This window comes from Sphaerodactylus townsendi, linkage group LG03, assembly GCF_021028975.2.
Source record: "Sphaerodactylus townsendi isolate TG3544 linkage group LG03, MPM_Stown_v2.3, whole genome shotgun sequence".
In the NCBI taxonomy this organism is placed as follows: Eukaryota; Metazoa; Chordata; class Lepidosauria; order Squamata; family Sphaerodactylidae; genus Sphaerodactylus; species Sphaerodactylus townsendi.
The window spans coordinates 91,184,379-91,196,750 of record NC_059427.1 but is presented as its reverse complement, the minus strand read 5'-3'; the positions used below and the strand labels follow the sequence as shown (position 1 = coordinate 91,196,750).

Genomic DNA, 12,372 nt, shown 5'->3' with positions numbered 1-12,372 from the left:
GTCATTCCTATGCTCAAAATATCAGTGCTATTTTGAACTAAGCTGCTTGGAAATGGTTCATGTTCTCTCCTTCATCATATGTAGTCTATTCCTAGTTTCTGTCCACAGGCTAGACCTGGCCAGCTAATCATGAAAGATTTTGGTGAGCCTTTGTCTTAATTTTTAGCTTGTGTTGAAACTGTTTCAATAAGGCCCATTTTTTATGCTGATAGTCTTTCTGTATCTTCCTGTGTTCATACATTACAGTAGAGTTGAGTTGAATTGAGGTTGGGATATTGCCCATGGTGAGGGACAAATTAATCAAAGTGGGTGCATGACACTCACATGGTGAGACAGCAATCTTTCTCCTTTCTGTGAAAGTACAATTCACATTTTAATACAAATCAAAATTTCAACACCAGAGGGAACTAACAGTATACATTTTTAATAGTTAAAAAAATAAAAATTGTTACAAGTGACTGAGGCAGGGGTTTCAGGATGGTTCCTGTAGGCACTATGGTATATGCCAATACCTTTCCTGGCCCCTGCCATGTGTTTTGAAAAGTACTCAGGGCCAGGTAGGGCTTTTGCCCTGCAAGACTTCTGATTGACCTTTGGAGATTTGATTGGGTATGCAAATTTTTTAAAATGCTGCTTTGGCAGCAGCTGCCACCACAGCACAAGGATATTCAGTGTGTGACTGAAGGTAAGCTGTGGCAGCCATTTTGTGACTCCATCTCCTGCAGCAACCATTTTGTGGCTGCACCTTCCACACTGTCAGAATTCCAAAGGTGTCCACAAGCTCAGAAAGCGTTGCGGATCTTTGGACTAAGAGATGTACTAGAGAGAAACTAAATGGCAATTTTGTGATATACACCACATTCTGTGTTGATTCTTTTCAGCAGTCACTGAATGAGCGGCACAGCCTCTTGTCCAGACAGCGGGAGGATGCAAAGGACCTGAAAGACAACTTAGATCGCAGAGAAAGGGTAGTATCAGGCATCCTTTCCAAATACTTGACTGAGAGTCAACTCCAGGACTACAGGCACTTTGTACAGGCAAAGACATCACTCTTGATTGAACAGAAGATCCTTGAGGAACAGATTAAGTTTCTTGAAGAACAACTGGAGAGGCTGGAGGAGAGTATTCCTCCTTACTCCACATCAGTGAACCACTTGCTTTCCTGAATGAACCATTTGTGCTAGAAATTCATCTGCATCCACAGAAACGTTGCTGAGAAGCAAACAAGGCCTTGTTTTCTCAATGCAGTATTGTTGACAAGGGCTTAATTGGCTTAGGCGCACATTCCTTGAGGAAAAACAACAAAACCTTAATTGTAGGTTGCAGATTTTATCTGGAAATTACTGTTGCAATGTGTATTGCTGTGTTGTTTTACTTTCCTGCCAGTCAACATCATTCCAATTTTTAAAAATCATAAAATATTTTCCTCTCCGTGGGTGGATGGAGTATTTCATGCAAGAAACCATGTTGGCATTTGTATGCGAGTTGATCAGAAAAACAAAATGTTATGGTACAGCTTGGCGGGCCATTTGGAAACTCCTGTTCTAGTTTAGGGCTGCAGATTGCTAATAACTAAAGGCCTTTTGAAATAGCTTTAAATCCAGCCTAGAGTTGTCTACAGGACATAGTTGTTCCTTCTGCATCAGGAAGTTCATCATATAGCTCCAAGGGGTTTAAAAGGAGCAGTTCTTTCTTTTCCCACTTCCAAAAATGTCTCTGGATGTCTGTCACTTAGGGTTCCCAGTTCTGGGTTGGGAAATACTGGGAGATTTGGGGGGGTGGAGCCTGCAGAGACAGGGTTTGGGGAAAGGAGGGACTTCAATAAGGTATAACGTCATAGAGTATGCAGTCCAAAGTGGCCATTTTCTCCAGGTGAACTGATTTCTGTCACCTAGAGATCAGTTGTAATGTTGGGAGATCTCCAGCCACCCCCTGGAGGCTGACAACCATTAAGATGTTAGGAAACTTTTCCTACCCAGGAAAATGCAAATTTTGCTTTTAACAATATGCATTCATCTCTTACAGACTTTAAAATAAAAATAATAACTGGTGGTAGAAATAATGGACTGGTGGTAGAAATGGTTCAACTTTAAGGTTAATGAAATAATGAATGAAATAAAAGATATGTTTTGGCAGCATTCTAATTTTGATGTCTTAAATGTACAAATTATATGAAGCTGCCTTGCATGGTGCCAGACCAATGATGCGTCTTACCCAGGAGTCTCTTCCCCAACCAGGTGTGCTTCTCCACGATCTCAGGCCCTTTTTTAAATTCCTGAGCCATGCTGTTCAAGAACGCTTAACTAGAAGTCCCAGAGATTGAACTTGGGACCTTCAGCATGCAAAGTGCTTCAAGCAGTTCTAAAATAATGCTGAAGGCTGCTGCTCCATAACTTTATTCCCACATTAAACATGCCTGTTGATTTTTCAGGAGTTGTAAATGAATATTACCTGTTAGGGGCTGCCAGAACTGAGCTAGAATAAATGCGCTGCTAATCTTGGCTGCCATTGTGGGGTGGCAGATGTGGGGTGGGAGAGATCCATGTACAAATAACAGAAAGGTTACTTGTCCAAAAACTGGATAATACAAATGACTCAACCCAAATCAATAAATATCAATGTTAAAGAAAAGTAATAGGCAGATTTCCTACTGTGATGTGCATGAGAATTGTAACAAGGGTACTGGACTTCCCTCACAAAGGTAGAAAATGGAGCAGAAATCTCATAGTACATTGCAATCAATGTGTGGGTATTATGAGGTGACACCTCAGTAAAACTATAGGGCATTACAGATCAGCATCTAGGGTAGGGGTTTCTCCCATAATAGCTGGAAGGATTTGTGGTATCATTTAAAACAGGAAAGTATGAATTTGTGAATGGTTGTAACAGCATTAACTGGAACGTGATGAAGCTTTTTACCCATTGTATGTTTTTTCTGTAATTTATAATTTTTAAAATAAAACAAAATTCTGCTGGAGACATCATTGCACAATGCTATTTCTAGAAGTTCAGGGGAGGGGAGCCTAATTAGAAGAAACCACCCTCAGTTTGGCTTAAACCCAGGCAACCTTTAATTGTGCAACTCTTGTGATCTCAAGGGGCCTCTTCCTTGTATGAGCTTATAGGTTTTTCAGTTCATAACCAAATTTTTAAGTGCAGGAGGGGGAAAAGCTTCCCCCCAATGCAGTTTATTTTCAGTTTCCTCTGCAAAGTCTTCCTTAGTGTTCTCTTGTCCAAGCAGAGCCATAGTGAGGGGAACTGTGCCCGGGGCATGTGTGTGCCCTGCAACCCTGCCTTGGCCCCGCCCGCCACACCCCAGAATGCCCCCACCATGCCACACCCCTGCACTGGTGCACGCCCTGGGCAAGTTGCTCCCCCGCGCCCTGGGCGCTACGCCACTGTGTCCAAGTACCAACCCTTCTTAGTTTCTGATCTGATGAGACTGGGCTATACTATACCATTCTGCACCCTGTGCTAGAAAATACAGAACCTATAAACTTCCCCTCATGGGGCATAAAAGAAGACATTGGGAGTGATGTTACATTATGTGAAAAATAGTTGAATAGGCCTCCACATCCTCCCCTCTTAAATCACATTACTAGCACATAACATGTTGTTCCATCCTGTGTTCAGTGATAACTACCATGTCTAATGCTCATGGTAATGGTATAGTGTGCTGTTCTATTAGTAGAAAGGCAGGGTAGACATGTCTTAAAATGTATTATCTTTTTCTGGATGGGGAGTGGGGGATGGAATTCCACTTATTATAAACAGAAAGCTGAAAAGTACCAGCTCCTTTTAGTGAGTAGTACCAGGCCTGTGCTTATCTGGCTTTCTGCTATTTCTCCTCTTTAGGAACCTGCTGAGTTGGTGTTAAAGTCTGGATCCCAGTGACAGCCTAGTTTGCATTTCTAGCACATTAGAAACACACATAGTGGGTGGTTTTTTTCTGTGCTTGAGCAAGGGTTTGGAACATAGAGAACATTTTGATTTAATCTAATCTGTCAATGAGTGTTATTAGGTCTGCTTTTTACAGTGGGTGGTCTAAAAGCCTTTCCACAATATATTTCTAGTGCAATGCCCTTCCATTTTATTCTTTTAGCTGTTGTTGCCAGTTTTCCTTGAAGTTTGGAGATAGTACAAAAGAACAAAGGTATGTCCTGCTGCATCAGACGGATGGTCCATATAATCCTTCATCCTGTTTCACACAGTGGCCAATCAGTTGCCTCTGATGGCCAACGAACAACGAATAGGGGCCAAGGCCTGCTCATGATGTTGCCTCCAATTAGGGATGGTTGCACCCATACTGGTTCAATTCACATCCTGTTCACCAGTGAAGATCAGGCAGCTGATTAATCTGGAGGCTGTTTGCAAACAAGCTACATGAAGCCATCAGCAGCTGCTTCCCATCTGGAGGGATCAGCTTGGAGTCAGTTCTGATCTTCTGCTGGGGAAATTTTGCTCTCTACCCAGTAAAGCAGGGGTCTTCAAACTATGGCCCTCCAAATATTCTTGGACTACAATTCCCATCAGCCCTGCCACTTGGCCATGCTGGCAGGGGCTGATGTGAATTGTAGTCCATGAACATCTGGAGGGCCATAGTTTGAAGACCCCTGCAGTAAAGGTTTCTTTTGTGTGTGTGTGTGGGGGGGGGGTTTCCAGTATCCAACTCAATTGATCATGAGGGATCTGTGGGAAATTGAATTCTTCTGATCTCCTGCCCTTGAAACTTTGCTGAATCCTCGCCTGGATGAGATGCAGCAAATTGGGGAGGGATGATCAAGGTTCTTCCCCTTATGCCTACATAAATTGTCAGTTTGGGCTGCAGAAAATGGAGATCACTCCAGTTCTCCACAGCTCAAACTCCCAGTTTGTGGTGTGGGAGCAAAAAATTATCACTTTCCTTTCCCACCACAAGTTGTCAGTTTGAGGTGCAGAGACAAGTGGCCGATTATGCAGGGCGAGGTTCCAGCAACTTCAAAGAGAATTGGCCGCAGAGTCTTTGTTTCAAGGCATGTTCGATATTCTTACCCACTGCCTTGTTTGCGGCAGGGCAGGCATTACCCATCCGCTGGCTTTTTGCTAGCTTCCTTGGGGGGGGATGTTTCGTGGGTTCTCCACCACGCATGCATGCCTTAATTTTTAATATAATTTTTAATATTTAAATTATTTTATTGATATAGTGATATAAAAAGCCAGCCTAATAAAGAAAAGCCTTGAATATGACATTTGTACACTTTGCCCAAACACTGAATGTCTTTTAGGGCGGGGAGTGAGCGGAGAGGAGTAATGGTGGCATGCAAACCACAAAAGAACAATATGAACGACCATTTGCTAAGGTACCCAAGTTCACCATTGTCTGTCTCCCGATGTGCTGTAAACCCAAGTGTTAAGACTAGCTGGCTTTTCCTGGTATGGGCTGGAATCACAGACTGCTTATATATAAAACTACAAGGCTGCAGACATCCCAGGCAAATTGGTGTTTGAACTGTTCAACAAATCTTATTATTTTTTACATTTTTTGTGTCATTATCAATTTATAGATCTACTGATATGGTTATTTAATTAAAAAATTCTAAAGATCTAACAATATGCAGGAGCAGGGTGGCCATGCATAAAAATGATACAGCAAGACAAGAAGCGGGAAGGAGTCTGCAACTGGTAGGAGGGCGAAGGGGAAGCAAGCAAAGCAGCATGATGGAGTTGAGTGAGAATAGGCTGTGGGAAGAGGAAAGAGGTCTGGGGCAAAGATGTGCTCACTGGCAAATCTGCCCTGCTCTGGCAGCAAAGCAAATTGATTTGTGCTATAAGTGGTTTTGCTTGCCACAGAGAGAATGAAAGTGAAAGTGAAACTAGAGGAAATATGTCCATACAAGAAATCTTGCTGCAACGGACATTTGCCTCCACCATGCAGCAAACACCTTGTGCATAATTGGCCTCTTTTTGTAGATGAAGGATCAGAAGTCAACCATTCTGAACTCCAACTTCACTGAATAGCAATTTTTCTGCGGGGGAGGGGGGTTGGATCAGAAGCCCATTCCCAGCCTCTGTTTCCCCCGAGGTTTTTTAATGTTTCCTGTACAAGGCAAGTATAGTTCAGTGTTAGTCTAACATATCCTTGATTGGTTCACAGTCTGATCATGAGTATTGACAGTTTGTATACTCTGAATCCTCCTCTGAAGATGCCAGCCACAGATGCAGGTGAAACATCAGGAGAAAATACTACTGGAACATGGCCATACAACCCGGAAAACCTACAACACTCTAAAACTGACACTGTCTGTCAGGTTGTGCTTAGTCTAGGCTGTGCTTAGTTTGCACCATCAGAATTTCACTAGTAAACTGTATCAGAAAGATGCGTACTTGTGCCATCTATTTCACTAGGACAGAACAGAGATTCGTTTAAACAAGAAGTGGGATTGTAGGTTCAGATATGAAAGAGAAACACAGATTTCTCGCCAGTCAAGAAACAAGGTGTTATTTATAGCTAGTGACTTGCCTAAAATATAATCAAGGAAGGCAACAATTTAGCAAGCAGCCTCCTTGGTGTCTGATCCATGACTAGGTCCAATGTGTTCCTGAAGGCAAAAATTTATTCCCTTTTTCACTTCAGTAGCACAGATGCAGTATGGAATTGGATTATTAATGCATCTTCACTCTTGAATGGATGATGTTATGAAAGGGTGGCATTTCATCACAGACCATTCTCCAACAAGCCCACCTTCTCAGCCGGGCAGCCATTCAAGTTGCTCCTATTTCCAAACCTTTTATCTGGTTTATTTATCTCTGAGTTAAGAAATCTTCATTGAAATATATTCTGTGTTCCTAGTGTGGTGTAGTTGTTAAGGTGTCGGACTAAGATCTGGGAAATCCAGATTCAAGATCCCACTTGTGCCATGGAAGCTGGCTGGGTGGCCTTGGGCCAGTCACAACCTCTCAGTCTGACACTGGACAGTATTTGGATGAGAAACTTCCAGTGAATCTCTGGGCCATGACACAGAGACAGGCAATGGCAGACTACCTCCAAACTTTCCTTGCCTTGAAAACTCTTCAGGTTTGCCATAAGTAAGCTGAAACTAGACAGCAAAAAAGTGAGTGAGCGTCTTCTAATGGAATCAGTGATGTTTTGCTTGTCATTCACACACCACATTTGTTGAGTCTGCTGCATTGCATACCTCAAACACAGCACAATATAAAAAAGGGAAGGAACATAATGTTATTACTTGTAGCATATCATCAAAGAACACAACAGTGACAGGTATACATAATATTCTTACTCAACATGTGTACATTAAATGCAATGCTAATGCCTAACACATTAAGGACCAGCTAATTTAATAACTTGACATATCATGAAGGCCATCAACCTGCCCAACTAGACACTTAATTCAGGATTAATTAGTCCTGACCATTTAATGTTAGCAAACCTATGATGTCCTTTCCAAGACTTCTGGTTGCTAGATCAGGTCCATGAAACCATTTATCACACCACAGTTTACTTTCCAAGGCCTTCGGTTAATGGGTTAATTACATGTTTCCTCATACCCTTAACATCCCTGCATAGTCAGGCCGCTAGTTTCTTCTTTGATTGTTTCAGACCTATGTCGGCCTAGATCTTTTATCACTATGAGGCTGAATTTCTTGTGCAATATCAATTAAATACAACTCCCATAGGGGCAAAAAATTAATTCTAGCCAGGGCCCTCTCAGACCTCTTCCCCTAAGACCTACCAACTTACCTTCCTTCCTTTTTTATTTAAACATTTATTAGCTACCCTTATATTTGTATTCTAAGTCACTTAAAGTGATTTACTATTTAAATAAAATAACTATTATAAAACACATAAAGGACAGTTTAAAATTTCAATTAGAACTGCCAATAAATATAAATGAACTTAGTCAAAAGTATTTATAACTAAAACAGTCTTCAGCTTGACAGACAGGACTTAAGAAGGAAGGCAAACAGGACTTAACAGAAGGAATGCTCAAGACCAAAAAGCCTTGCTGATTCTTCTGACAGGGAGTTAACCTCCCCCACCCCCATATCATACAGTTACTTGGCCAATCACAGTGCAGGAGGCCACAGCCAATCAGATGGCTCCCTATTCCCCTTTCTGCCTCACTCTGACTGTAAACAGTAAGTTGTTTTAGGCAAAACTGCACTTTAAAAATCATATTTCCTTTCAGTCTGTCACACCTACCTTTCAACATGGTGAAGTAGAGGGAGAATTATACATGAACCAGCCACTAAGGTTTACAGATGAAAAGAATAAACATCTAGTATGTAAACTTCAAAATGGCCTTTATGGGCTTAAACAATCTGAGAAAACAGGGTTGGGCAAACTGAGCAAGATGCTATTCAGTCAGGGCTTCAGACATGGAAAAGCTGACACTTGCCTTTACAATAGACACAAAGATAGAAGATAGATATCCATTCTGATTATCTGCCATAAGGAATCAAAATGACTGTGCTGAGATTATATCCAAACTAAAAAAGGGAGGGAGAAGTCAAACACCTTAGCAATGCTAACTTTTATATGGAAATTCAGATTGAACCTCTGCTGCTAGCAAGGCGTGGCCAGGTCTGATCCCGCCGAGCAAAGCAGGCGGCAAGCACAAGTGTGGTCAGGTCACAATCCAATAGGTCAAGCCAGGCAGCTGTCAAGATGCTCTTGTTGGGAGGGGGGAAAGACTGGGAGTGCTTTTGCTTTTGCAGGTGCATCGCTATCTAATGGTTCTGGCCTTGGAGTTCTGCGGCTGGGAAGGGCCTCCAGGCTGGACACTTCTGCCTGTCTCTGTTCCCATGTGGGGGTGGGGATTATGCTATCCATATTATCAAATGCTGGGCACCTTTTCACCAGAACTGTCTTCTTCTGTCTCTCATATGTCTTCAATAACATCCTTGAAAACCTACAAGCATCTTATTGTCTGAACAGGGGACTGACAGCGGCAGGCAATGTGTAGTCAGGTCACAGTCCAATAGGCAGTTGTGGGATTCAAATAATTTTAGAACCGGTTCCAGTGGTGGGATTCAAATAATTTAACAACTGGTTGTTTACAAGCACCATTTTAACAACCGGTTCTGCCAAAGTGATGGGAACCTGCTGAATCCCACCACTGCCAGTGGGTCAAGGCAGGCAGCAGGCAAAGCATAGTCAGGTCCCAGTCCTATAGGTCAAGGAGAACCAAGGAGCAGGCTAGAAATCAATGCAGAACCAGGCACACAGCAGCGACAGGGAACACACTTGTTGCACCCAGGCAGAAACAAGCTCACAGCAAGGCTTAGAGAGGGCACTTTCACACATACAAAATAATGCACTTACAACTCACTTTCACAATTGTTTGCAAGTGGATTTTGCTATTTCGCACAGTAAAATCCATCTGCAAAGTGCATTGAAATTGGATTGAAAGTGCATTATTCTGCATGTGCGGAAGTGCCCATAGAGAGCTTTGTTCAGGGGGCTGGGATTCTGCAAGGAGTTAATCTTCATCAGATATAGAGACTTCCAATCTCCCATACTTTCCTGCCAAACAAGCATTCCTTCTGCGGTTCTGCAGTAGCTGCTTCTGCCTTCTATGCACAATTGGCTCATCACTGGATTCCCTAGGAGAATCTGCAGACTCCTCCATCTGTATGTCATCAGGCAGGGAAGGGCTGGGCGTTGGCTCTGCTACCTGGTCTTCCCCAGGAGCAGTCAATGATGGCTGCATTGTGTTCTCAGATTCTGCCTTGGAGTCCTTGGTGTCCTGGTGAGTACCAAGGGGCTGGCTCATGACAGAACCAGAACCAGTTGGAAATTATCTTCTTAGACAAAAGTGGCGGCACCCATCCAAGCTGCCCCTGAGGGCCTGGGGAAGCAAGGAGGCGGATCGGACAGGCACTGCAGCAGCAGGTCTGCTCTTGGCAGCACTCTGGCTCTTTCTTTAGGTGCCTCCCTCATGCCGACCCAGCTCTTCTCACGGTGGAGGGGTGGGGTGGGGGCGATTTTGCATACACACTCCTGCCATTGTGCCTGGGGTCATTTGATCCCCTCGTCCCCATGGGTGGTTCGCCACTGCCCACAACCTTCTACCTTCTACTCCAGTCAAGATAGTGATTTTATTCTGCCTAAATAAGCAACCAAGCAAGTCCTTTAGAGCTTGTATCCAGCTGTTGTTCCAAGCACTGAAAAATTACCAGTTAGCAGAACTGTAGGGTGGTAGAAACTCCCCTTTTGCTCAGGCAACTTAACAAGCTGGCTCAGATATTACACTTTTAAAAAATATAAAGATTTGATGTGTACCGTGCAGTAGAACCTTATGTAGCAGAAAAATATATGATTCCATCCCACAGGATCTGTGAATAACTTGGGAACAATTACTCACTATTCATATATGTGGCCTTTTTTACAGAGCTGTGGGGTAAGTCACAGTTGAACATCAGAGTCCAAAGTGAGTGCTTTTGCTTTTGTAATATCTTATAATTTTCATTAAATGAAATGCTTTGCAGAAAATGGCAGAGTAGGTGGGTGGAACAATAACAGTGGAGATAAATGGGGAAAAATCAAGAAGAGAAATCAGGTGGGTGAGCCATATTAATGCATATATACTAAAGGAATAGATATATGACTCAGAGCTGGAGATTAGTAAAATTCTCTCTTTCCTGTGCTGTTACTATTATTAATTTATTTATACCCCACTTTTATCCACAATAAAGACCCAAAGTGGCTGACACCATTATTCTCTCCTCCTCCATTTTATCCTCACAGCACCCTAGTGATGTTATGTGCTGAGAGAATGAGGGGGCAAAGCCACACAATAAGCTTCCATGGGAGTCTCTGCCTCCCAGATCCTAGTCTGACACTCCAGCGGTTCACCATGCTGACTCTCACGATGCAGAACTGGATATCCTAATGTATTCTTTAAAACAGGCAGAAAAGGATTTGCTGTGGGGTCTTTTTGATACATTTACCTGATACATGCTTTATCCCCCAAATGGTAATATCAGTTAAGTACATTCAGTTTTGAAAAATGAATACCTTTAAATGTCGCTGTGTTCCCATTAAATACACATTCAAGGTAACAAGAGTCAAAGGCGGATGCTCCTTTAACACAAATGCCAGGATATGTCTCATCCTTCTCTTTGCCTCTCTAAGCATAATGACAACTACACGGCCTACTTCTGCACAAGACAAACTTATCTGCACTGACATAAGCACTCCTCTGTAGGTCACAGTGCACCAAAATACAGCCAAGGTGCAGGACTAAGACTGCAGTCTGGTATGATTGCTGATACAATAACTGTGCTGTAACCTGTGCAGTTCGGAAGTGGTCCAGAGTCTTCCACTGTACCTTTTAAGGCATCTAGCATTTAAAAAGTGTATAATTTCCTGTATTGTTAGGTAAAATTGGGAGGTGTTTACACTGTGTGTATTACATGCCATCAAGTAACTTCTGACAAATGGTGACCCTATAAATTAATGACTTCCCAAACATCAGATGATACTGGGTGGAGAACTCACTGGGAACATCTCTGAGAAGGATGGCAGCTCTCAAACAGAGGAGGTGGGCAACTGGAGAAATGTAACCCATAGAAGAAGAAGGACCAGGGAGCAATCTGTGAATTTGAAATTACAGAATCATTTTGAGGTTCTCTTTCTTCTCAGCGAGGATAAGGAACAGGCACAGGAGGAATGGACTCAGCTCTCAGAGAATGCAGAAGTGACAGAAGGTTCAATCCATGAAATGTCACCTGAAATGTCACCTGCAATCCATGAAATGTCACCAGAGGAGACGTGTGGTGGTGGTGGTAAGGGACTCCTTCCTAAGGGGGACAGAAGCAGCAATTTGCAGGTCTGATGTATCGAGAGGTGTGCTGTCTCCCTGGGGCAAAAGTCTGTGATGTCACAGAGAAGCTGAGAAGACTAGTCAGGCCCACTGACCTTTATCCCTTCCTTTTATTCCACATTGGAACAAATCACACTGCTAGACGTAGCTTTCAGGACATCAGAAAGGATTTTTAGGCTCTCCGAAGGAATCTGAAAGAACTGGATGCACAGGTTGTAATTTCATCTCTACTTCCAGTTGAAGGACACAGGGGCCCAAACTGGAAAGAAGAATAGTGGAGGTGAATAATTGGCTTCGCAGGTGGTGCTGCCTGGAACATTTTGGCTTCTTGGACCATGGTCTGCAGTTTCATGAAGAGGGACTACTGGCAAGGGATGGGTTACACCTCACAGCTGTAGGGAAGAGCATTTTTGCTAGGAGATTGAAAAACCTTATCAAGAGAGCTTTAAACTGAGTGAAGTGCGGGGAGGGAGACAGTATTCAAGTGAGGAGTTCACCTAGTACTAGAGAGAATAGGCTGAAGTTTATAGAGAGAACTGAGTGAATA

General features: G+C 42.9%; 1 protein-coding gene across 3 annotated transcripts in view; it reads left to right on the top strand.

Moving 5' to 3' along the window:
* The window catches only part of SHROOM1 (shroom family member 1), a 59,383-nt gene extending 56,406 nt beyond the window's left edge, over positions 1-2,977 (top strand). For all 3 annotated transcript variants that reach the window (XM_048491171.1, XM_048491169.1, XM_048491170.1), the window contains one exon: positions 882-2,977. In XM_048491171.1, the coding sequence (XP_048347128.1) occupies positions 882-1,166 (285 nt within the window). In that variant the 3' untranslated portion in view covers positions 1,167-2,977. The remainder of the gene's footprint in view (positions 1-881) is intronic.
* The last annotated feature ends 9,395 nt before the right edge of the window (positions 2,978-12,372 follow it).